The 25,986-nt window shown below is 38.2% G+C and overlaps 1 protein-coding gene across 1 annotated transcript in view; it reads left to right on the top strand.

Moving 5' to 3' along the window:
* LOC139731733 (chromodomain-helicase-DNA-binding protein 4-like) overlaps nucleotides 1-25,986 on the top strand; it is a 55,362-nt gene that overhangs the window by 9,794 nt on the left and 19,582 nt on the right. Inside the window, exons 9-27 of the mRNA XM_071642646.1 lie at nucleotides 202-429; nucleotides 691-867; nucleotides 1,546-1,773; nucleotides 2,483-2,619; nucleotides 3,654-3,762; nucleotides 4,265-4,456; nucleotides 5,521-5,657; nucleotides 6,160-6,361; nucleotides 6,792-6,913; nucleotides 7,464-7,637; nucleotides 8,570-8,714; nucleotides 9,333-9,464; nucleotides 9,961-10,078; nucleotides 10,608-10,825; nucleotides 12,654-12,798; nucleotides 13,302-13,471; nucleotides 13,892-14,078; nucleotides 14,940-15,035; nucleotides 15,252-15,328. Coding sequence (XP_071498747.1) covers nucleotides 202-429; nucleotides 691-867; nucleotides 1,546-1,773; nucleotides 2,483-2,619; nucleotides 3,654-3,762; nucleotides 4,265-4,456; nucleotides 5,521-5,657; nucleotides 6,160-6,361; nucleotides 6,792-6,913; nucleotides 7,464-7,637; nucleotides 8,570-8,714; nucleotides 9,333-9,464; nucleotides 9,961-10,078; nucleotides 10,608-10,825; nucleotides 12,654-12,798; nucleotides 13,302-13,471; nucleotides 13,892-14,078; nucleotides 14,940-15,035; nucleotides 15,252-15,328 — 2,994 coding nt within the window. The remainder of the gene's footprint in view (nucleotides 1-201; nucleotides 430-690; nucleotides 868-1,545; nucleotides 1,774-2,482; nucleotides 2,620-3,653; nucleotides 3,763-4,264; nucleotides 4,457-5,520; nucleotides 5,658-6,159; nucleotides 6,362-6,791; nucleotides 6,914-7,463; nucleotides 7,638-8,569; nucleotides 8,715-9,332; nucleotides 9,465-9,960; nucleotides 10,079-10,607; nucleotides 10,826-12,653; nucleotides 12,799-13,301; nucleotides 13,472-13,891; nucleotides 14,079-14,939; nucleotides 15,036-15,251; nucleotides 15,329-25,986) is intronic.

Below are 25,986 nucleotides of genomic sequence, written 5' to 3'. Positions count from 1 at the left end.
ACAGGGCAGTGCGGTTATAACGAACACATGTGTAACGAAATTCCGGTTACAACGAAAGAAAAAATTCAGGCCACAGCAGTACCCGCTTTTTGTTCCTCGTTTGGTTATAACGAAATTTTGATATGATGAGAGAAAACTGCCAGTCCCGAGGACTTTGTTATAACGGGAGTCCACTCTACTGCCTTCCTTTGAACACATTAGTGTGAACCTCCGCTGGGTAGAGTCCAGAAGATCCTGACCTGGAGATGGAACACCCCAGAGATGCCTCCTGAGGAACCGGAGGAAGAACCACAGGAAGGAGAGGAGAAGAAGGAAGAGGATCCTCGCTTGAAGCAACTCAGGGAGCTGAAACCTAAACCCATCCGAGAGTTTTTCTGCAAGTTCCATGGCATGTCCTACTGGCATTGTGAGTGGGTCACTGAGCTACAGGTAAGAGGCTGCTAGGTTCCTTTCAATATTTTGCAGATTTGACGTGTGACAAAACTTTCATCGCACATAGTCATACTTTTTGCGTTATTTGTTTTTTGTACCTAAGTAACATGAGAATGACTACTGTACATGCAGTCATAATGTAGTGAAATCTAGGGAATGTGCGAATGACTGTACATCAGCAAAATGACACGAATACAATCTATGCATGATATTGAATTCACGTTGTGAAGCAAATGCTCTAATTTTTGTCCCTTCCAGATGGAAGTATTCCACAGCATCTTGCATAGAAACTTCATTCGTAAGAATGACATGGAAGACCCTCCAACGTTTGATGATGAGGAGAGCATCGCCAGGGCGAAGAGGAAGGAAGCCAAACACCATCAGGACCACGATGGCGAGAAGGAGCACAAGAAACCTGAGGATGAGAAAGAAACAGTATGTCATGTCAGTCTAGTCTGGTTCTTGGTCCTCTTGCCATGTGTCTCAAGATGCCACATGCATCTTTTAGTGATGTCATAATCACTGCTCATTAGGAAGGCTGCATAGTTATAACTTATATCATCTGTGAATGTGACATGTCATCTCACCAGCTGTTATCCTTTTGTTGTTGTTTTACTTAGATTTGGTCATCAGTGTAAAGTTACAAAATGGACAAAGAAAATAAAAGAACAGAAGAGCCAACGCTAGCTGATAAGAAATTTTAAGACATTGACCTGTGCTCCACATATCTGTCATTTGCATATTGAATGAACATGTGAATGATAAGGCACTGCAGTTTCTGAAATATATCTCCAGTATAACAACCCACAGATTAGTGTAGTACACAAACATTGAGTATGAACATTCACTTATAAGATGAATGCATCTTCTGTTCTGCATTATCTTTGTATTTGTTATTGAAACTGATCGAGGGAGAGTTATTTAAACTCAGCATGTTGGGAAGGAATTACATTTAAGTTCGTGTATGTTTATAAATATTTGTGTCATATGATGCCGCATTGACCACTGCTGTGCTGTTTTCGTAGAATATGAATGGAGTTAAACCTTCTATCTGGCCCATATTATACTTTGTATCGTAGTAATGTAAGTGCATTTCTTTCTTTTTCTTCTCAGGAGGCAAAGGAAGGGGAGGAGACTGAAGAACCCAAAGAAGCTGTGGATGGAGAGAAGGAAGAGAAAGAAGATAAGTCTGAGACAGACTCTGAGAAGAAGGGTGATGACACGGAGGAGGAGGAGGAGGAGGACCAGGTGGATGCTGATATCCTAGCAACCGTGGAGAAGTTTGTGCAGTATGGAGTACAGCCAGAATGGATGCAGATACATAGGATCATCAACAGCAAGGTTTGTACAATTCAGAACTCACTACAGGCTTCTTCACCTTTATAGTCTTTTACTACACATTCTTGTACAGTGTATGAATGCAGTTTTGTGAATGTCGGGGTACATATGGTTGCTCATTTTGTGTGTGTTTTTTTTTTGTGTGTGTAAAAGTATATCGTTGGCTTTATGCCAAAAGGGCCTTAAACCACTTCCACTGTTATGCCAAAAGGCCCTTAACGCTATAGACTTTGTACACTATTAGTGCCCTTTGGTATAACAAGGGAAGTTCTTTAGCCCTTTTGGCATAATGCCGACGATATGTTGGTATATATTTCTGATGTAATGCTCAGAATGTTGGTGCGTATATTTTGTGGATATGTTTATGTTGACAAAGTATTCATGATGGTGTGTGTGTGTGTCGGTGTGTGTGTACTTGTGTGTGTGTTTGAGGGTTGAATGGGTCTTTTGAAGTGAAGTATTGAAGAAGTGGTTGATGCATTCCATACATGTTCTTGATAATCTGATTACTATTTAGATTTATGTCAAGGATAATGTAATAAGGCTTCATGAGCCGCATACACATTATTTGTAAATCTTCCACAGCTGTTTATAAACAGCTGTTTATCACCGGCTATGTTAACCTGTGTTGTGTCAGTGTGGTAATCAAGCTGTCATGAGTTAAACCCATAACTTATCAACACTGACATACTTTATTTCCTCTTCCTGGCAGACTGATCGATACAACCAGACATCCTTCCTGATCAAGTGGAAGCTTGTCAACTATGACGGCTCCACGTGGGAAGAGGAGGAGTTTGTTCGTAAGATTCCTGAAGGACCCAAACAGATCCAGTTCTTCTATGACCTCAAGTAAGCTATGCATTAACTTAGTTGTTCCATTCTTGCTGCCATGCAAGTAATCTCATCATTACTGAGCATAAAGTGATCTCGTTGTATAGTTGTAATGTGCTTAAGAGCATCATCGATGATCAACATTCAGTGTCTTTTATAAGTTTGTGCAGTTAGCCTTTCCATTCTTAGTAGTAAAGTTCTCACTTTCTTCCTATATGTCTAATGCTTGAGAATGTTTGCAGTGGAATAAAACTTTCACCAAAAATTTTGCAATTTCTACATATGAGTGTGTATGGACCTATGGACAAAATCAGAAACTTTTCCAAATTATGTAAATACTTTTTAGGAAGAATCATAACTTTCTCACAAAATGTAAAAAAAATACCACACACACACTCTCTCCCTCACAAACACACACAAGTGCGCACATGCACCCTCACACACAGCCAAAAAAATGGTTAGAAAAATCAAAGAAATACATAAAATTTGAAAAGAATGAAATACATAACAAATATTCCCCAGTTATAAAAAGACAGAAGTACCCTAGGAGTATAAGTTGAATGTAAAAACTTCTCATTGTGAGAGGGATTATTATTCATTTGAATGTTGCGCTCAAGACTCAAAGACCGTGCCATGTATGCAAAGTAGAAACAATTTATTCAACAACGACCAAACAAGAGAGACACATAAGGCCTGCATGCAAAGCAGCTATTTAAAATGTAAAATGTGAATGTCGCCATGGAGTGTAGCTGTGAAGCTTGCCACAAAGTGGTTCTGAAAGCATTCAAATGTTGGTATGTAGGAGAAATGTTGCTTACAATGTAGAATGTGGCAGTGAAATGTATTGACCTTGTTGCTATTGTTGCCCTAGATGGCATTTTCCATTTTCATATCTTCACTCAACAGCAACAACAACAACAACACTAACAACAACAAAGAGAAATAGACATCGTGATTTTGGCTACTGTCTGACTGAATCAATCTTATACTTTTACTGAAACTAGTCTCAGATTACTAATTAGCTACAACTTTTTGTTTTTGTTTTTCTGCAGGGCATTGATGTTTGGAGAACCTGTGAAGAAGAAGAAGAGCAAAGGGAAATCCAAGAAATCACGAGAAAAGGAGATCAGGATTGTGCAGAAATTGGAACCCACTACAGATGTGAGTTTGGCTATTCATCTCTGCTATCTCTTTATATATTTGGCACGTACTATTCATTTAGTCAGGAAATGCAATTATGTTTTTGTTTTGTTTTTTTCACCTGTACAGAGCTAGTATCTAAACATCTTCTGTGAGGATGCAGAGACTGATTTTCCAATGTCAACTCTGAGATATCTTTTCAAAAACATATTAATTAGTGACTTTATCATCATTTCTCAGATCACATGAGTTTGCTGATCATCAGTTTTGGAATGAGACTCAGGCATGCATTGTTTTGGAATGCCTTGACATCAGTGAACATATTTTGAAGACATTTCAAGAAATAAGGTAGTCATTAGCTGCTGATGTGGTATCAGCAGTTTTCATCAACAGTGTATGTCTTTACATTTATTTTACATAGTCTTATATTCATTATATTTATTTTATATGTCTTTATATTTTATTTTGTATAGTCTTTATTTATATTTACACATACTCTCACCCTGTAATTGTATGTGTGCAGCTGCGTAAGAAGCTTGAGGTGCAGCCCCAGTACATTGATGCGTGTGGAGGCAAGCTGCATGACTACCAGCTGGAGGGTCTGAACTGGCTGCGATACTCTTGGGCTCATGACATCTCCACCATCCTGGCTGATGAGATGGGTCTAGGAAAGACTATTCAGACCATTGCATTCCTCTACTCACTCTACAAGGAGGTGAGTAGCATTCCAAGCTCTCTGTTGGAGTGGACCAATCAGTAATCTTAGGAAAGTAAAACAGTCAAACCTTCTTTGTTAATAGTGGCCATTTGTGACATACAGCCATGAAAAGATTCCCTCCAAAAGAAGAGCCATGTTACAGACCCTGTCTATAGCAGCCACCTGCCAATAGCAGCCACTTATTTCACCTCCCTTGGGTGTCCACTATAGACTGATTTGACTTTGCTTGTCTTTGCATACTAGTGATATTGGACTCAGTTGTGAGAGAAGTAGATATGTGAAAATGAAACAAAACATGAGGATTTTACGTGACTGGACCTCAAACAATAATGGATTCAAAGCCAGCAAACAAGTGATAAGTAGCCATAGTATCAGCAGGATTACGATCAAAGTAATGGTCAAAAGAATAGCATGAACAGTTTCTATCAGCAGGGAATAATTATTCCGTGTCTGGAATCAGTAAATTATGGTCATGATTGCCTTGTCTAATGCAATATCTAAAAATGTAGAAAGGACTTTGACTGTATCCAGTTCAGTACGAATGATGTCTGTGTTGCGACCATCTCATGATAATATTATGTATCACTTTAAAGGGGCATTCCAGACTATTTTCATAATTTCACATCATGTAGTACATAAATTGACAACTCCATGTATAGATTTGTAGAATTTATTGTGGTCCTTGAGCTTAGAAACCAATACTCTGAGAAATCTTACACAAATACTCTGAACAGGTGTTGATGACATAGAGCCTCACATATTTTAGAAATTGAGCAGTGTAATTCCATTACAATACCACTTGCTCAGCAAGTTCACATGTGTAGAATGTATGCATGCCATCTTCTTTTGTTCTGCTTCCTTGAGCCCCAACTCATGCATTCTTATGGTGAGGCTGCCATGTCATCATCTTTATTCATTGTAATTTGTTATAGATATTGAAAACATTTTTATTCCTTAACCCAATCACTCTGAATTCTGAAACTCTGTAGTGGGTATAATGAATTTATAGATCCTCCAATGTAAATGTTTGAAAATCATGTAGAGGTCTCTTTAATCCATAGGGCCACACCAAGGGACCTTTCCTTGTCAGTGCCCCTCTCTCGACCATCATCAACTGGGAGAGAGAATTTGAGTTCTGGGCACCAGACTTCTATGTTGTCACATACACTGGAGACAAGGACAGCAGAGCAGTCATCAGGTAAATGAACCAAAGTATGAAAGACTGTCCGTTTCTGATTGGTATGCCAGTGGTTTGCATTCTACTGTATATTCTCTCATTAACAACTTTGTAGACCTGTGGATTAATTGTTCGTGATATATAACCTCAAGCATGGTATGTATAAACAGAAACATTATTGTGTAAAGAAGTAATGAGCATCTCATGTCTAACATACGTGTGTTTGTGTGTGTGTGCATGTATACTTGAATGCTAAGCATACTTATGGAAGTAATTGTTATGGAAATCTTTGCGAATTTTGTAGTGCTCAAATCTTTTGATAATACCTCAATACCTAATGTTCTCAGCTCCTGCTGTTTTAACTCTGTTTTCTTTTATTTTTGTCCAATTGTATTTAGGAACTTTGAGGATAAAGTTATGGCAGAAATACTGTCTTGGTTACCAAATAATATGGTTGTTTCCCAGATTTTGTTTGTGCGTTGCAGTCCATTAATTTTCCTATTCTGTACGTATCTCATCTCAGGGAAAATGAGTTCTCCTTTGAGGATGATGCAGTAAAGGGTGGTAAGAAAGCTTACAAGATGCGCCAGGGATCACACGTCAAGTTCCATGTTCTACTGACGTCCTATGAACTGGTCAGCATTGACTCCACCACGTTGCAATCGGTCAATTGGGATGTACTGGTGGTGGACGAAGCCCACAGACTGAAGAACAACCAATCAAAGGTCAGCTGTCCTGGCTTCTTTTTTTTTATTGTTTGTCATGTGTTTTCTTCATAGAGTATGCTGTGTATGACAAATATAGCAGTTGACCATACAGAAATTTACTATGAAGCCGTAAAGCAGTGCATGTTTAGCATATATATATATTTTTTTCAATAGAGCTCATGACTGAGATTAACAGAGATGAGTTTGAATTGTGTTCATGATTCCACCAGGAGTACTGTTCCATGTTGGTAAATTTGAGTGAAGTGAAAGCTACATTTTACAATTCATTTTGACCATCGTAGATGGGACATTTGTCTGTGTACTCTGTCCCATATTGTAGGTGCCATTCTAATGATATTGATTAGTGTAATATCTGTGAAAGCAATTTTTCAATGAATATTTCAGACAATGGTGGTGAATGAATTTGTCTGCATGGTCTCTCCCCCAGTTCTTCAGGATTCTGAGTGGCTACAACATCCGCTTTAAGCTGCTGCTGACTGGCACACCACTACAGAACAATCTGGAGGAACTCTTCCATCTGCTCAATTTCATGAGTCCTGAAGAATTCAAGTAAGTTGTGCCTTCTGCAACTCCATGTTAATGATCTCTTGTGAAATTGACACATATTTGTGTGCATGCAGTATATTAGCAGGAGGTGCTACTGCTGTCAATTCGTTTTGAATGCACTATAGTCTTGTAGCTAGTGTCAAAGTAATGATTGATGTTATTGATATTGATGCTCCACACCTTTGCTGTGGAATTTGCACAAGCATTAGAAAAAAGGTAGGGCAATGAAGATTACAGCCGAGATTAGGTCTTCTGAAAATTGACAGTGCATATCTGCACAAACACATTTTTAAACATGGAGCTAAACTATTTAGCAGAACAAGTGATCATAGTTGATTATTTGTACCATACAGAAACAATAAAATGAAAATGAAATGAAATGAAATGAAAACAAAAACGCGAAATTGAGCAAAACAAGTAAACATTAACTGCAAAAGTTTATGAATCGCTGCGAAAAACTGAAGAATTGTAACACTCTGACACACAGATGAAAGGATATCTTCAGTGGCAAAGATTTCTGATTGTTTCGTTTTTTGTCTGTCTTTGTATGCAGCAACCTGCAGCATTTCCTGGACGAGTTTGAGGACATCTCGAAGGAAGACCAGATCAAGAAGCTTCACGACCTCCTTGGACCTCACATGCTGCGTCGTCTCAAGGCAGACGTACTCAAGGGCATGCCATCCAAGAGCGAGTTCATTGTCCGTGTCGAGCTCAGTCCACTCCAGAAGTAAGCAGCTATCATCCTTTTTACTTCAGCCTTATCTTATATCGCCTTCTTTGTGGAGATGATGCTGTGTAAAGAAGATCAGCCAAGAGTAGGCAGATGATCGACTGACAGAAAATAATCAACTGTATGAAATAATGGCACCTATCAGGAGATTTATATCACAAATTCTTTGAATATTTTACAGAAAATATCTTTGCTGACTGTGGAATTTGAAAGGTTGATTCCGATATTACGTCATAGACTTTGTAGTGACCTTTTTTCCCCATTGTCCCAATTTCAAGTTATGAATGATGGACAAATTAATGAAATATGGAAATGAAATTTGACCTCAGGACAGCTTGCTTCTGCCCTTTCTGCATAGGGAAAGTTTTTCTTAGGAACATGACATCAGCTGTTGCCAGTGTCCAGTTGTGGTCCTGTAGAAAATGTAGTTTTATGCCATAGAATGTAGAAAGAAATTCCTGTAAAGTAGTTGATTCCAAACCATGCATATTTCCTCTTGCCATATCTCACAATGGTACACTGTACCCGTTGGTCACTGGCTTGACAGTTGTATACTGTAAAACACAATATTTGCGCGGCATAAAATTTTCAAGAATTGAAGCTGACAGCCTTTTTCGCAGCATGAAATTTTCCCGAGTTGCCTCTAACATTCAATGCATATAGTGTAGACAAGAACTTTTGCATGCATTTTAATTTCGCGAATCTTGGCTCTCGCAAAATTCGCAAAATTAGAATGTGTGCGAACATTGCTTGTTTTACAGTAATTCAATCGATGTAAGCTGAATTAGCATTGTGTAAGTGCTATGATGGCAATGTATAATCTGTGTTCTGTTTCCGGCAACAAAATGATTTGTTAAGCCTTGATGAGAAGATGGTGCTTCCAACTTCAGTCATGTAATGCAGTGTGCTGCTGTCATTCTGTATTGTAGGAAGTACTACAAATATATCCTCACCCGAAACTTTGAGGCGCTGAATTCCAAGAGTGGTGGTGGTGGCAGTGTGTCACTGCTAAACATCATGATGGACCTGAAGAAGTGCTGCAATCACCCGTACCTCTTCCCTACAGCTGCTGCGGTGAGTAGAGTGGATTGTTATTGGATATTTTGAATGTCTGTGAGAAAATATAATGAATAATATCTTTTTTGATAATGCACTGAAGCAGAAACATATTTTTTCCTTGTCATTTTTTTTTGTAATAACTCAAGATGTTCAGAATTTTGGGGTTCCATAAAGTAATTATGGGTATATGATTTTATGTGTTACCAGTATGGTATTCTCTGCGGATTATTTTGTGATGTATGCCTGGGATAAAAATATGTTATGAAATTTTGTTTAGCAATGTCTTTCATGAACTGGATTCAATTGTCAAATTGTCAGTGTAGGTTCCTGCAGCTGTGTGCATGACAATACTTGTTCCCCATGATGCTGCTTAACCTGTTGAAGACGGACTGATTTTGCTACAACACACATTTCCCATAGACACCTGCCCGACTCGGGACTCATCTTGAACAGGTTAACGCAGTGGGAGAAGTGATTGGTCCATGATGAGGTTTCTATCATGGAATCTAGATTGGCTTCAGTCATGAGAATTTGTGAAAATGAAAAGGTAAAATGAAGTCATTTGTGTGCTGGGCCTAATACTCCGAGACTCTAAATCAACTAGAAGTTTGGTACGCATGTTTTACCATGCAGGAGGCACAAAGACTGACAAATGGGGCGTTTGAAGTGAGTGCGCTGACCAAAGCCTGTGGTAAACTGCTGCTGCTCACCAAGATGCTGAGATTCTTGAGAAAAGACAACCACCGAGTTCTCATCTTCTCTCAGGTGAGTTGTGTGTGTGACACTGAGACCAATTAATCCATCTTCATGGACCACATGGTCACAGTATCTAGGTGATTTTACAAACTGTCATTACCTGGAGCTTTACTTCATTAGCAGCTAGTACAGGAGTGTTATTTGTCCATCAATGTTCAGATGCAATATCATGTTTAGAATCCAACTTAGTATTCATGAAGCTGAACCAACATTGTTATAAGTGCCAATATATCTTGAGTTCAATATATAACCATAAAGTAAACAGTGCATTTGTCAATTTGCAGTCCATTTACATTTGGTATGAAGGTATTGTGAATGTCACAGGGTTATGTATTTTGTAATAATCAAGATGTATCATGATACATACATAAGATTGTCACATGTGGATATCATACTACCTGTTATTCTGAACATCTGCTTTTGACAATGAGTTTGAATGATTGTATGAAATCACTACACACAGTGATGATAATGACATGTTTCCTTTGACTCCCTGTGATGACAGATGACGAGGATGTTAGATCTGTTGGAAGACTTCTTGGAGGGAGAAGGCTACAAGTATGAGAGGATTGACGGTAGCGTGACAGGAGGTCTGAGGCAGGAAGCTATCGACAGATTCAATGGTAAATTTGACTTTCTCACTCAGCTTATCTTGATCTTGTGGGTGATCATTGTGATTGACACATAAATATATGCATTTAATGTTTTATCCGTATGTATATGTGTGTTTTCATATACATCTGTCTGTACAATTGCTTGTAAGTCTGTATGTGTGTATTTAAGTTTGCCTGTGTGATTATATTATTCATTTATTCACAGAGTTCACAGTGCTCAATGTTAAATGCCTTCAGGTGGTCTGATGAAGTACAATGTTTGAAAATGTTCTGTGAAGTGTGGGGGCTGTAAGAATAGAGCTGAATATTTAAGTTCACTTGCTGGATGATATCTCCGTTTTGAAAGATTTAAAATAAAAGCTTTGATGAATGAAATAGTAATTAAATTAGGTGATTCAGAGCAAACTTTGATAAAGAGATTGCATTTACTCCTATTTTGTTCAGTGGCACTCTAAAGATAAGGCACATGCATGATCAGACCACTCTCTTATTTTGAACTGATCCATAAACTTGATTGCATTGGTTTTCTACTCTACAGCTCCTGGTGCAGAACAGTTTGTCTTCTTGCTCTCGACACGTGCTGGAGGTCTTGGTATCAACTTAGCCACTGCAGATACCGTCATCATTTACGACTCGGACTGGAACCCTCACAATGACATCCAGGCCTTCAGTAGGGCCCATCGTATTGGGCAGTCCAACAAGGTTATGATCTATCGCTTTGTGACCAGGGCTTCTGTGGAAGAGAGAATCACTCAGGTATGAGGAAGAGATTGTCAGCACGATGCACAAATTGTCTTTATGTTTCCCTGTATAGTAAGGAAAGTCAGATATTTAAAGATTCTTGAGAGTTCCTACTTATGCTCAGGTATTGAACGATGTCAGTTATGTCAATTTGACTAAACTATATGCATATCTGCTGCTAAATAGTTTTAGTTGAGGTGAATTTGATCATCTGATATTTTTATGCCTCCGCCACGAAGTGGTGCCGGAGGCATTATGTTTTCGGGTTGTCCGTCCGTCCGTCCGTCCGTCCGTCCGTCCTTCCGTCCGTCCGTCCTTCCGTCCGTCCGTCCTTCCGTCCGTCCGTAATGAATTTTGTGGACAGGGTAACTATCAAAACCTTTTGAGGTATCCTAATGAAACTTGGCATGTATGTGTATCAGGGGGTGAAGTTGTGCCTATCAACTTTTGGGTGCACATGCTCAAGGTCAAAGGTCAAAAGGTCAAGGTCAAATGCTTAAAATTTAACTATTTCCCCCATATCTATGCAATATCTGAAGATATTTTCTTGAAACTTAGTGTATACATGTATTACCCAATTAAGATTCTCTGGTGAAAGTTTGGGGTCATGAGGTCAAAAGGTCAAAGGTCAAAAGGTCAAGTAAAATGTTAAAATTTCACTTTTTTCTCTGTATCTTGGAAATTGTTCAAGGTATCTTTATGGAACAAAGTATATATGCATGTACTGACTGGCAGTGGTTATCTAGGGAATTTGGGGTTCATGTGGTCAAAGGTCAGGGGTCAAAGGTCAAGGGCAATACTTCAAAATTTTACTATTTTCCTTGTATTTATGCAATGCCAGCAGGATTATTTTTTTTTAAACTTGATGTATGCATGTATAACCCACTAGAGATTGTCTGGGATTTTTTTTTTGCCAAGAAGGTCAAAGGTCAAAAGGTCAAAGATCAAGTGAAAGTGCTGAACTTACTTCTTTCTCCATATCTCGGAAGTGGCTCAAGTTATCTTTAAACTTAGTACGTATTTATGTATATTCTACCTGACATTGATTCTCTTATGAATCAAAGGCCAGATGAAAATGATAACAATTTACTGTTCAATACAGAAATTGCACTTTTTCTCCATACCTTGACAATTACTCAAGTGCGTAAACTTATGAAAGGGTCAAAGTCGAAGTTAAAGTTCTTAAATCCCCAAATACATGCTCTCCTATTCATCCAATTAAACATAGGTCAAAGAAGGTGAACATTCGATACATTTGCGACAAACATGTCATTTTAATATTTTGCCAATTTTGTGAAAATGTAATCACACATTGTCCACATGTACTATAGACCTATTAGGAGAATCATGCATTATGGCAGAGGCATACCAGTCGCCATAGCGACATTTCTAGTTGTTATTGTGATCTAGTGGAAGGGCAGTCAAAAGTCATGTGATTTAATTCCTTTGTAGTTTTCATAGTCTGTGATTCCTACAGTAGTATAATAGAAATGTGAACCATTGATGTTCAGTTTTTGTTTAGGCCAAGTTGCTGAGAGGACATTACTTTCAGAGGTTATGATTATTATTTATTTTTTAGGATTCTGTAGACTGCATGAAATTGTAACCCTTTTAACACAGTCTTCACAGACAGGATAGTGAGAAGTGATAAGGATATGCTTAATATTTTGTGATCAGAATATATTGAAAAGATTCACATCGTGATGTAAAGAGACTTCAATATGGATATTGTGGGGAGGTGATGGGAATTGTACTGCCTATGTATTGCATTCTGATATAAACCCTTTGTGTTTGAATGGATACATTGTGTTTTGACACTGTGTGGTTGCTCGATGGTTGGCAGGTTGCCAAGAAGAAGATGATGTTGACCCATCTGGTGGTTAGACCAGGACTAGGGTCTCAGGCCAAGGGAGCTATGTCCAAGAAGGAGCTCGATGACATCCTCAAGTTTGGTACAGAGCAGCTGTTCAAGGATGATGAAGGACCAGGTCAGTTTCACAGATAACTCTCATACTGTGATCATGTGCTGTTAAATTTCCTTTGTTCATAATCAGAGTTTGATTTTACCTTTGTGAGCTTTTTCCTAGTTTTTTCTAGACTTGATAAGACTCGCCGTAAATCGGGTTTTGGCAGTCTTATGGTTTGAGAGAATGGAAATCGCAATTCTTGAGGTGCTCTAGCCCCACTGGATGTGAATGGGCTCCTTGATGCATCTTGTAAATCTGTTGCTGTCTTTGGACAAAATCTTGTTCCCCCATCCCCTCCAAACTCTGAGTGTGAACTAAGGAATTTTGCTTCTAATAGAGATTTACAAATCAGATGAAAGGGTAAACGCACCATTCAATGGGGTGGTAATATCATGTCTTGATCCATTCACAGAGGAGGGTGAAGGCACTATTCAGTGGTATCATAATATCATATCTACATTCACCGAGGAGGGTGAAGGCACTATTCAATGGTATCACAATATCATGTCTTGATTCATTCACAGAGGAGGGAGAAGGCACCATTCAATGGGATGACAAAACTGTGATGGATCTCCTAGACAGGACCAAAGAAGGCAACGTGGAGGTCATTAAGGATGACATGTCCAATGAGTACCTCAACTCATTCAAGGTGGCCAGCTATGTGGTCAAGGATGAGGAGGAAGAGGAGGAAGAGGTGAGACTTGTTTGTAGGGGCCCTTGTTATTTCTGCAGAGGTAAAGAACCTCTAGAGTTTATTACACAGTATATTTATCATGCTGTTGTAGAGTAGTCCAAGTTGCACTCAGATTACACAATTTTCTCTCTAGCCATGCTCTGTTCGTATATGATGAATTAAGCATAGGGTTGAGGATACAAAAGAGGGTGCATTTTCACTGTATGAATGATATCAAATGGAACTAAACAGTGAAATGACATGTATGAATCCACAGCTTGTGTAAATAGGATCATGTTCTAACTATTTCCTCTTGAAGAGTGATCTCTCTTGGGTACTTTCTTGAAGCCAGGTACCGTACCATTTTGTGGATGATGTTGCTTTGATGAAGTACTCTTGTCAATCTGAACCTTGTGTTTGATGGTTCTGTCCTTGGACCAGGAGCCAGAGACAGAAGTGATCAAACAGGAGCTGGAACCCTCAGACCCAGCCTACTGGGAGAAGCTGCTAAGACATCACTATGAACAGCAGCAGGAGGACCTAGCCAGAACTCTGGGCAAGGGCAAGAGGATCAGGAGACAGGTCAACTACAATGACGGTGGACAGGAGGACTCTAACATGAGAGGTAGCAAGTGTCTTACCCATTCTGCTCTATCTTACCTTCACTTCCTTCTTTTCCTATGGTGCAATGACATCTTTTAGCAATATTGCATTTGACCCCATTGATATGATGCTCCTCTGTGTTATTATTGCAATGATACAGGAGCATGCACTTGATTCTTTTTTGTCATCCCATTTGTATTTGTGCCTTGAATATGGGCAAATATTGGTATCAATATTGATGAAAAAAAAATAAGGGAAAAAGTTTAAGTGCCCTGCTATGAATGTGTTAAGTTTATCCAAGTATGTATCATTATACAGAAGTTTGTAATGCTGTTTTCTTTCTTGTGCCATTCTAGAATGTTTGCAATATTTACCAAATGTTTTTCAGATTCTGTTCCACACCATTTGCATAGATCTACAGGTGAGTGCATGCCACAGTGTAGTCCCAAATTCTTTCTGTGGTGTAGGAAAAGCATATCATGTGTCTGTTGATTCCAAGAAAGTGCTTCTATTTCAGTGTTGGTGATGATGTATGTATTCTTTATTACCATGATAAAACAGATTCTCTGTTAATGAAAGAAAGATATTATTCAGAGGGGTGAAGGTTCAGATGTTAGTTTCTTCAATTTGTCTTCCTCTACAAATTAAATTTGTGAAGATCGTAACTGCTGATTTGTAAAGTAACAAACATGTTGAAAAAACAGGAACCAAGGAAGTTAATTTGCAGATCAGCAGTTGCGATCTTAACAATTTAGATTTATAGAGGGAGACAAATTGAAGAAACATACCTTAGATTCTATGTAGTTTTACTGTATTTTGTAGTAAATCTGTAAGTCTGTTCGGCCAGCACTACAACCCGTCATGTTTTCCTATTTCCATCCTTTAGTCTGGGATGATAAACTGAGTGAGAACTTCAGTGACTACTCTGGAGGCACAGACGATGAGGAAGATGATCAGGACTACGATGACAAGAACGATGGTGGTAAGTTTAACATACAGAAGATGAATGCATTTACTCTAAGATGTAGGGAGAATATTAATAGTGACAAACCATATATGAATATGATTGATTGTGTTCAGTGTGTCTGTGTTTGTGAGTGTGCAATATGTTATATTCTCAAAAGGCTTGATAAACTCCACTATGAAGTTGTGCTCTTTGAACTGAAAGTAATATGTATTATATGTGTGTTTCTTGCAGTGAGAAGAAGCAGGCGAGCAGAGCGTGACAGGGACAAGCTGCCGCCACTCCTGGCTAGAGTTGGTGGTCAGATTGAGGTTGGTATACTCCCTTCTTCCTTCCTTCCAAGATTTCATTCTGGTATCATGTGTAAAAGCTAGGGGTATGGTATTTACTGTGATGTTGTAGTTGAATACATTGCTTATTGACCAGACACATCTTAAAACGTATGCATGGTAGTTGAGATGCAGAGCTACTCATGTGTCAAAGTCTGAATTCAGTGTTTGTATGATGGTAGTTTTGCTGAGATACAATATTCTGAATTGTGTGCATTTCATTTAGCTGAAGACTGTATACTGTACGTGCCATATATTTTGTGATTCTAAATTTTCGCAAATCAGAAATTCCCGACGATTTTGCGAGTGGTTAAATTAGCGATTGTGGAGTCTTGTACTGAACGGAGGAATGTACACGCGCATGTCACATCCACGTCAGGATCAGAGTCAATATTTTCATGTGTTTTTAATAGCACCTGACTCACAAAATTTGCGAAAATAAAAACCTCGTGAAATATTCGCCGTATACAGTATTCATATCTGTTATTATAATTGAATACTTGAATATAAGAACGATCCAAGTCCAATTTTTGGCCAAATTGAGTTAGACATAGGAAATTGTTGTTCATACATAGGTCCATCTTGTGTATAAATGACAAACCGTAATTTGCTCCGAAAGTGCCTAAAATTTACAAATGAAAGCTAGTTTGAATGTAATTTTGAATATTACAGTGCACTCCCGTTACAATGAACACGGTTATAACGAAATTTCGTTCTAACGAAGTAAAACTTCTGGTCCTAAAATCATTGCCATTAAAACCTATGGTAGAAAATTCGCTTATATCGAACACGGTTATTGTGAAATTTTCGATACAACGAAGTCTTTTCCGAGCACCACCGACAAAGAAACACAAAAGAAATGAGCTTTGTATAACGAAATAGGGATTGCTTTCGGAAATACGTGGTAGAACAAGCATTTCTAGTGTCTCTGCATGGGCGAGCGCTCCGATCACTGTGTATGTGCTCCGTGTGTCACGCATAGTTTTCGAGGGAACTTGCGTTATTGTAATACAATAATCTGAAATTTGAATAAGGTTTGTTTTATTGTTCCGAAAATTCTTATTAAAAACACACAGATTCTGATACACCTGAATGTCGGTTAGTTCAGAAATGAAATAGGGTTGATTGTTATGAACATTTTGGCATTATTCCAAAGGTTCGTTATAAGTAAGGTTCGTTAATCCGACAGTGAAATAGGGTTCTTACCGGTATTACGACAGTTCGTTAATCCAAAAGTGATCGGAATTCCAAACGTTTGTTAATCGGAACGCTAAAGTTCATAATTTAGACATTAGATAAGTTTCATTAATCCAAAAGTGAAAAAGGTGACTCCACTAACAGAACTTAGGAATTGCAAAAAATTATAATCATCTTTAATTGATAACAAACCTTCGAAATAACAAACCATTCTCATTTTTTTTTTTCATTAACAAACCTTCGGAATAACGAACCTTATTCCATTTTTGGATTAAAAAAACATACGGAATAGTGAACCTTTCTCATTTTATGATTTACAAACCTTGGGAATGACGAACCTCATTTCATTTTCCAATCAATGAACCTTCGAAAAACGAACAATATATTAATATCTAAATTATGAACTTTTGGAATAACAAATCTTTGGAAGAGTGAAGCTTCAAATGAACAAACCTTCGGAATCCCGGGAATGGCGAAACTTCCGAATGAGGAACCTTCGGAGTAACAAACTTTTGTAAGAAACGAACCTTTGGTATAGCGAATTGTAACCGAATCCTTAACTGTCCATTTTCTCTACATGTGTGACAATACAGACAACAAAATTACTCTCTTTTAAATGTACTAATATTCAATGAAATTAAGAAGGTAACATCCCATTTCACATAGCTTTCCAGTGTATAATGAGTATTCAATAAACCATACATAATGTATGTGTGGTTTCCTTGTTTTCGTTATATATTGTATTTGTTCGGTTATAACGAAATTTCGTTATAACGAAAGAAAACTGCCGGTCCTGAGCATTTCGTTATAACGGGAGTGCACTTTATAGCGCCCTCTCTCATCACTCCCTGTCTAAGCTTCATTGTTTACTACTGGCACACTTCAAAGATGGCCGACAGTGATGAGGAAGTGAGTGGGAAAGGACACAGGACGGAAAATGAATGGAAGCAGAAGAAATGCAAAAGGCTGAGAGCAGAGGGCAAGGAGTACACAAATACCAGTGGAAACCAGGTTCCAGCCAGGAAAACTGGTGAAAATTGCAGGTACTTCATTGCTGTTAACAGCCTAGGTGCATAGTAGCACCTCTTGAAAGTTGAAGCTTGTCAATCACTGTCACTTCATTGTTTACAAGCTATGACAGGATGTGTGTATAAAATAATACTGGTGGTAAATCTATAGTGACATAATTAGTTAACCACAGTAAACCCCACTCACATGTACGTGCTGTGTATTTCTTTGAATATGGAGAAAGTGCAGATTATAAAATTATCCACATCTACGGTAGATCTGCACTTTGCCTAGGTACTAGTCTAGTACTAGTAGTAAGATGTTAGTAGGCGTAGCCGTAGTACGGGAGTACTTGTTGAGAGTAGAAGTCTGTTTAGTGTTAGTATTTTTTGATGAAGTAATCCCTGTATAGCACCTGCAACACACCTAGACTGGGAAACCTCTTTGACTACAGTCTATAGATCTAGACCGGACTACAGTTAACAACAAAATTATTCATACCCCTGAGAAATTATTAGTTTTGAGCAGATTTCTTACAAGTGAAGGATGGAGTGATGGTGATTGGGTGTTAACTTTTTACTCTTGTTTGTCCTTTATAGATTGACATAAATTAATTCCATTTTTCACCTCATTTGCACAACAATAGAAATGTTGAGATACATCACCCAATCACCATCACTCTATCCTTGTAAGAAATGTGCTCAGAACTAAAAATTTTCCAATGGCAGGAATAATTTTGTTGTTACCTGTATAAACAGAACTCTTCAAGTTGAGCTTCTGCAGCTTCTACTGTTTCAGGCCTAAGTTCTAGTAGTACTACAACACTAGTAGTTGGGTCGTAGTTGATCTAAGGTAAACAAGTACCGGTACCTGTAACGTTAGATGTTATACACCAGTCAAACATGCCATTGTTTCATCTACTTGTACTTGTCTGACATTGTAGACATCTAGATCTAGGCTTACATAGATCTACATGTGTTGCAGGGACTGTACACTCGTGATTTAGTTTTACTTTGGCCTTGATTGCCATGATGGGGTGATCCCAGGACCCAGCCCTGGTGTATTCTTGCAAGCTTTTTCCTGTTTCGATCATGTCTCTTCACATGTTTATGGAGTAGAAATGTTTCCCAGTGTACTAGAACAGTCTTGAAATAAAGCCTCAACAAGATAAAAGAGTTTGAATCAGTGTGAATGTGGTATAAGAGCTACTGTACACCAAATGTATTTCAGCTTGAGTCTTGAGAGTTTGCTATCACAGTATCAGATTTCTATTCCGTTATTGTTTTTTTTTCAAAGTCAATGTCTTACCCAAGCCTCCAAATTTGCCATAGTTATGTAATATCTACCTTTCATTATCCCCTTCAGGAACTCTACGCAAATTATAACTTCGCAAAGTGCAAATAGAGCCTAGACCTATTTAAACTATGAAGATTTATTACATAATAGTTAAATACTTGGTGTTCTGGTTCAGAAGTTGTACTGTTCTGCATGGAAATTAAGTAAAGGTAAATAGATCATAGTCTAAGTGGGAAACACAAATCTGAGTCTGTGGTGACTCAGCGTTCCTGCCATGAATATTTGTTGTAATATAGGTCAGCAAAAGGGTAAAGATGCTTTCTGCTCTCGACCAGAATTTTATTTGTTTGGTTTTGTATAACAAGTTAAGATCCAAAACATGCACTTCCTGTTTGATTTTCCTTTTAGATGTTCACGCCAGTGCCTGGACGTCTTCAGCGCTGAAATGAAGCAGAACATTTTGAGAAATTTCAATGATCTTGCAGATAAGAAGGCACAAGACGTTTATTTAAGTGGTGGCATTTCCACAAGGCCTGTCAAGCGCAGGAGGTCCAGGACAAATCAAGATGCCCATCGGAGTTGCCACATTTTTTACATTGTAAGTTTTACAACCTTGCACAGCCCAAAACAAATATGCTGTTTTGTTCCAGTAGTGTGAAGGCCACCCACCACCCACCACCCTTTAATTCTCTATTTGTGGTCAAGATACTTTTGCAGAGCATTACACAGTGTGAAGTGGTAGCTACATATCGTCGCTGGGGCGATAAGACCTCGTATCTACGAAATGTCAAATGTTCAGGAGAGCCAAAAAACATGACGGCCAAAGCACTGTGGCGAATGGGATAGCCTTTCCTTTGACATGCCGTGGTGGCTTCATTTTTGGAGTAAGACAGCTTGGACAGGACATCACTTAATCCATTATTTGACCATTAATCCAAAAAACTCATTTTCACCAAAATTGCAGATACAAGGTCTTATCACCCCAGCAACGATGTGCATTTCAAGTGTAACAGATATCATATGTTGTAAGACGACATATGAAGAAAGATTGTCATATTTCTGTCTATGAAAGTGATGGCAAGGTAACATTCATTTAACTTGACATTCAATAAATATATTCAGTGGGCACCTTTATCATTCTGAACTTTGCTGATTCCTTTAGTTATTGTACTTCTTTGGTTGTTTTGTTTTCACTGAGTAAGTAATGATCTGAGCAAGGTAAATTTTGGCATCACTGTCACAATTCATATGCATACATGGACATCAACAGCAGAATTTTTGTTTTACTGTCGTTTGCTTTTGTTGGGGTGGATGCAAGAACAATACATAAAAAGAAGTTAAAGTCTTCTGCATTATGTACTTTCTTACGTGTAGTGAGAATGAAGTGAGGTCATCTTTGATACCCATGTTATTGTGAGCTTATTTTAATTTCAGGTCAAAGTTGGTGAAGAGGAAAAAGTAGTCTGTCGAGAGGGATATGCCAGTCTTCATGGAGTTTCCACAACAAGAGTTAGACGCATCGGCAATGCTGTGAAATCTGGTAGCGTTCCAACTGATAATCGTGGCAAACATAGCAACCGTCCTCATTCGCTTAGTGAAGAGTCGACCCGCCTTATTGATGCTCACATACGGTCATTTCCATACCAAGATTCAAACTATGGACAGGAACACACAAAACGGCGCTATTTAGCATCTGAACTCAGTGTCAGGCACATGTATTTCTTATTTCTTCAGGAACATTTCCCTGAAACATATCTAAGGGTGAAGAGTGGTGTTGTTCTAGAGAAGGTGGAATGCCAAGTTCGTTATAAGACGTACTATAACTACTTTAAAAAACATTTCAACTATGGCTTTGGGAGACCCAAAACTGATATTTGTGGTACGTGTGCTGAACTTCAAGTGAAGATAAGCACAGAGAAGAACGTTGCAATCCGCAGACGTTTGCAAACTGAACTTAATCTTCACAAGCGTAAAGCAACAGCTTTCTTTACTAAACTGAAATCTGATAGCGACAGAGCAAAGAAATGATGAAACGGTTGATGTTCTTACCATAGACTACCAACAAAACATTCCCATTCCCCATCTCCCCTATGGTGAGGTGTTTTATCTGAGGCAATTGTGGCTCTACAATTTCTCTATTTCAGTGCAAAAACATGAAACTCAACCATGTTCGTGTATCCAGAAATGACAGCGAAAAGGGAGGCCAATGAGGTGATTTCTTGTTTGCAATATTTCATTGAAAACAAGCTGTCCCTGAATGTGACAAAGCTGAAACTTTATTCAGATGGATGTAGGGGACAAAACCACAATCACACCTTGATACAGTACTTTTTCACGTTGGTGCAAATGGGCCGATTTCAAAGCATATTAGAACATCATCTTCCTATTCGGGGACATAGTTTCCTTCCTTGTGACCGCCACTTCGCAACAATTGAGAACAAAAAAAGGAGAGTAGAAAGTGCTGAGTGGTTCACAGAGTGAATCGAAATGGTTGAAGAACTCTTTGATGTACTTGAGTAGTTTGCGTAGATCAAGACCGCGTTAGGGACTACAAACGGCACTTTGAGCCTTTCTCCAAGAAATCTTCGCAGCGAGGGCCAGATAAGTACAAGGTATCGAAGTATGTAAAGGTCTTCTATTTCAGCAGTCAGCATCCATACAAAGTTGAGGTATCAACCTCAATGATGGCTCTCACTGGAATGAAATTCAGTTTGCTGAGGCCAAATGCAAGGTCATGTCTTCCACCAAACAGGCCTTGCTATTCCACCCCTATCCCTGTGAAAACAGCCGAAAAGAAAGACATCCAAAAACTGAAGAAGTATGTGAGTAAGGAACACAAAGCTCGGGTGGATCAGCTGGTAACATCAAATGATGCAGATTCTTAGAATGATAAATCAGACTACAAAGAGTAAGTCACCAAAGAGTTCAAGCATGCTGGCGACTGATTAAGAAGACCTTGTACTTGAAGACTTTGTATCTCTCTTTGCTGCAGTCATGATTTGTCATTCTGAGAATCTTTCATTGTTATTACCATTCTGCTTTTGTAGACTGCACAAGGCAGATTTCAGTATGATGATACAGATTTAATCTTCCCTGCCCTAGTGATGTTGTATTCACACTTTCAAGATTCTCCTATCTGTGATAGTTGAGAAAATAAGGAATATGCATTACAAATAGGAGACACAAAGTAAAAGTTATGTGGCATTTCTCTGGAATGCAGTACATTGATTTTTGGTAAAGTTCTGTTTACATTTTGCCCTGGAGATAAAGAACATTGCTGTTTTATGATTTTGCTTTCAGCTTCTGTCAAGCCAAGCTGCAGAAAGAAAAAAAAATGTTGTCAGTAGAGCACATGCACTATCTTTGTGTATCAAGTGCATTATCTTCATATAATATCTGAGCTTTTCAAATCAGTCCACCTCAATATTCTCCCTTACTTTGAAGCAACATGCAACTGCAATCAGTCAGTGTTTGATGAGAACATCAGGACTGCTGCTAACAATCTGTAGAAGTTGATAAGTAGTATTTTTTTGACGTACATATTTTCCAAAACAAATTGCTACGAGTGTGTGTGTTTTGATTTAGTGTACTTATTTTTTTTTTCATGAGATGCTTTATTATGGTAGAGCCTTCTATGCAGTATAGATTTTGGTAGGTGTTGAGCTTTTGGGATTAATTTTGTGAATCATCCTAAAGGATCTAGGCAGATTAAATTCTACAGGATATACTGAATTTCAATGTTTGTTTCCTTTCTATCAGTACTATTTTCTGTCATGATGCTACCAATGATGCTTCTGAATTTTTTTTTTCCTTCAGTAATGAAACATGTATGTCAGTATCAAGTTTAATACAGTTCAGGCATGTTTAAAAGGTTGTGCAGCGTGGTAACGGTATGTGTGATTATCGCAGAAATGGTGTCAAACGAAGTGCGAGACTTGAGAGTAAAAAGTCAGCAACGGCGCAGTCTAAAAATTTCGCGCGGCGGAATAGTGGTGAAAAATGTGGGGGGGGGGGGGGGGGGTGATTAACGCCCTCCCCCCCCCCCCCCCCCCCCCCCCCCCCCCCCCCGGCCCTTTTAGGGTTAAAGTATACACGTATATAAACATCATGTACAAAAGTATTTACGCGTTTTACTGGAAACAATGTACATGTATATGATACAATATGTTACGTATCCCACTTCCTGACAAAGAATTTCCAAAACTGTGTAGTCTTCCAGCATGTACAGTGTACTGACAATATCTGATCTAACATACGCTGTACCGTTATGGGATTCAGATTTCATGTATGGCGTGTCTCATCGAACGCGCATGTTTTTCTTTCTCTCTGAAACTTGTTTTTGTCACATTTCTGCAGATGTATAACTTCCTGTTCAAATACACTTGTAACAACAACAAAAATGTGTGCCAAATGGAACTTCCCCTCTAGCATTACATAATTGCATCTTGCATTTGGTATTTAAAAACTAACTTTACTTCATAAGACTTCATCTTTTACTTATAATATATACCAAAGATATTGTGAGCTCGGGGACAGTCGAGAAAGCAATGTGACCGGTCAGAAGGGGAAAAAATAGAAAGAGATAAAGATCTTTGGTGACATCGTCCTGACTACGAAAAGCTCATGTCAACGAGAAGAAAGCAAAAATCACTGATTGTAAATGTATCTGGTTCATTTATTTGCGTTGTTCTGAAGATGTATACATGTATTGTGGTTCTGATCCTTCATGCTATCAAAGGATGAAAGTACATGTATTATCATGAATACTGCAACCGACTGTATACAATGTATTTTAAAGACAACAGATGAAGGGGTACAACGAGATGTGATATTATCTAATCTATTGTCCAATTGGTAGAGGAGAGCGCGCCCCTGTGTCCTCTCCTGGATCCGCCGCTGGTACTTTTGTTTGTATGTACAAAGTATAAGTGTGTGCATGTTTATCACTTTTCGTGCATGAGAAGCCTGACATAGAAATTAGCCAAGGATATTTGCTTTGCCAAATTACACGATATGAAAACCAAAGAATGTATTTTATAAGCAATTATATCATTCATATTATAAAAAAAGAAAAAAGAAAAAAAAAAGTTTAATACAGTTGTTTTATTCTTTTTTACCAAGAAATATGCATGTGTCATATCAACAATGATGTCATTCCATGTGAGTCACACTGTTGTTTTTGATTCCAGTGAAATTAACGTTATCAGAAGGACTATCAAGGATAATTTATTATTATTTTTTGTAAATAATGTAAAAAGTGCTATGTTGTTGATGCATTGTTTTAAATCAATGAAATATCTGCATTGATACACTTGTATAGAATTAAGTACCAAATATGTATTCAAAAAGGTGTTTCTACTTTGATGTGTGGATCACAGATTTATTTATTTTTTTACAATGAGCTTGTTTATATGTATAGCAATTTTTCCAGCTGAATTTTCAGAACATGATTGCATTATGGACTCCTCCTTTGTATTGTTAGGATACACATGTAAACTTTATGGCTCTCACGGTTTGAATTCTGTAACTTTTGAAGACAAAGACATCTAATATTGTGACGCTTATGTGAATGAAATATGATGAACTAAAATACTTTGGACCGAACTTGATTATTACTACTTTTTTTTTTGCAGTTATGAAACATGTTTGGCAGTATGAAGTGTAAGGAAATCATGTTTCTTTTTTTAAACCATAAATGTGTGTATGCAAGTGATTTTATCATATTATATAGATGATGACTGGCGGGGGAGGGAACATACCGAATGTTCACCCGAAGGGTTTGAAATGCTATTGAGGGAGGTTTAAGTCCCGAGACGAAGTCAAGGGACTTACAGCCTCCCGAAATAGCATTTCAAACTCTGAGGGTGGAACGTTTGGTACATGTTCTCGACAACAAAAGTCATCATCTGTTATATTATATGGGTTGGTCAAATACGTCAACGTCAACCACCAAAGATCATAGAGATTCTGCAGTGTACGATCTTTGCAACCACCAGCATGCATACAGCACAGCTTGATCGCTCGCTCGCGCAGAGCCAAATTCACTGTGCGCGCGCCGTCCTAGACCTTCTGTCATTTGTTACGTGAAAATGTTTTCCCATGGGAGAACATTCACAAGAATATTCGCCCATGGGTGAACATAACGAATGTACCTCCATCACGTGACTCTGTTTAGCCAATCACTAATTTAATATCAATAGTTATGTCCTTTTTATCATTTATCATTTTGGTATCAGGTTTACTGTTGCCCAGCTACATGTGAGTGAGGCCTCATTCTTTCATGTTTTTATTCTTTCATGTTTATTCATATGGAACAAGTATTACTACAGTGTATTACCTTGAGGGACAATCTGCAATATTTCAAATCTTTGTGAGTAATGTGAAAGTACATGTATATATGCAGCTCAATTATTGCTGTAAGTTTAAGTCTCTTAAAGTTTCAAATATGCATTACAGCATATATTTCTATGTTGATGAGTGTGTATTTGATCTGGATCAAAAAGTATTTGACTCTGAGCTTGATAACAGGTAGAGAAATTTCCTTATGGAATTTTCACAAGTTTTAATCCTGCTTTGTATTACAAGGTTGAACTACAATGGCTTTAAGGGATTCACTGTGTGTTCTTGCATTATTATTTTACTTGAAGACACAAAATACGCGGGTAGATGCAGTGGGTGAGGAGAATGGGTCACAGCCAAATATCCTTTTGAGTGCATTAGCCGTCTTAACGTTTTACATGTAACAAAACTATTGTTGCATTGTTGTAACAAACAAATGAATTTCAATGTAAGGTCAACTGAATTGAACCTGTCATTTTTTTTTTTTTTGCATAATAAAGAGGAAGGCCCTTTTGGAGGTGCCTTTTACATGGTTTAGTCCATCTTTTAATGCATATATGACTAATTGTATGTGTTTTGAATTTTAAATATTATACAGAAGGTATATCTAATGCCAGGACTGCTTTGCTGATTGCAACGGAAATGATTAATTTTACCATCATTAATTAATTCATGTTAAAGGATAATTGTCCAGTCATGATGCCATTGCTCGTGTACAATAATTTACCCGTTGGGGACAAGCTGATTTTGCTGTCACACGCATTTCCCACTGACACCTGCCCAAGTATTGACCGATTCTG

Source organism: Diadema antillarum, unplaced genomic scaffold (genome assembly GCF_040938485.1).
Source record: "Diadema antillarum isolate AM-2024a unplaced genomic scaffold, OU_Dant_1.0 scf00000002, whole genome shotgun sequence".
In the NCBI taxonomy this organism is placed as follows: domain Eukaryota; kingdom Metazoa; phylum Echinodermata; class Echinoidea; order Diadematoida; family Diadematidae; genus Diadema; species Diadema antillarum.
The sequence above is the reverse complement of the archived record's forward strand: the minus strand, read 5'-3'. Positions and strand labels throughout refer to the sequence as shown.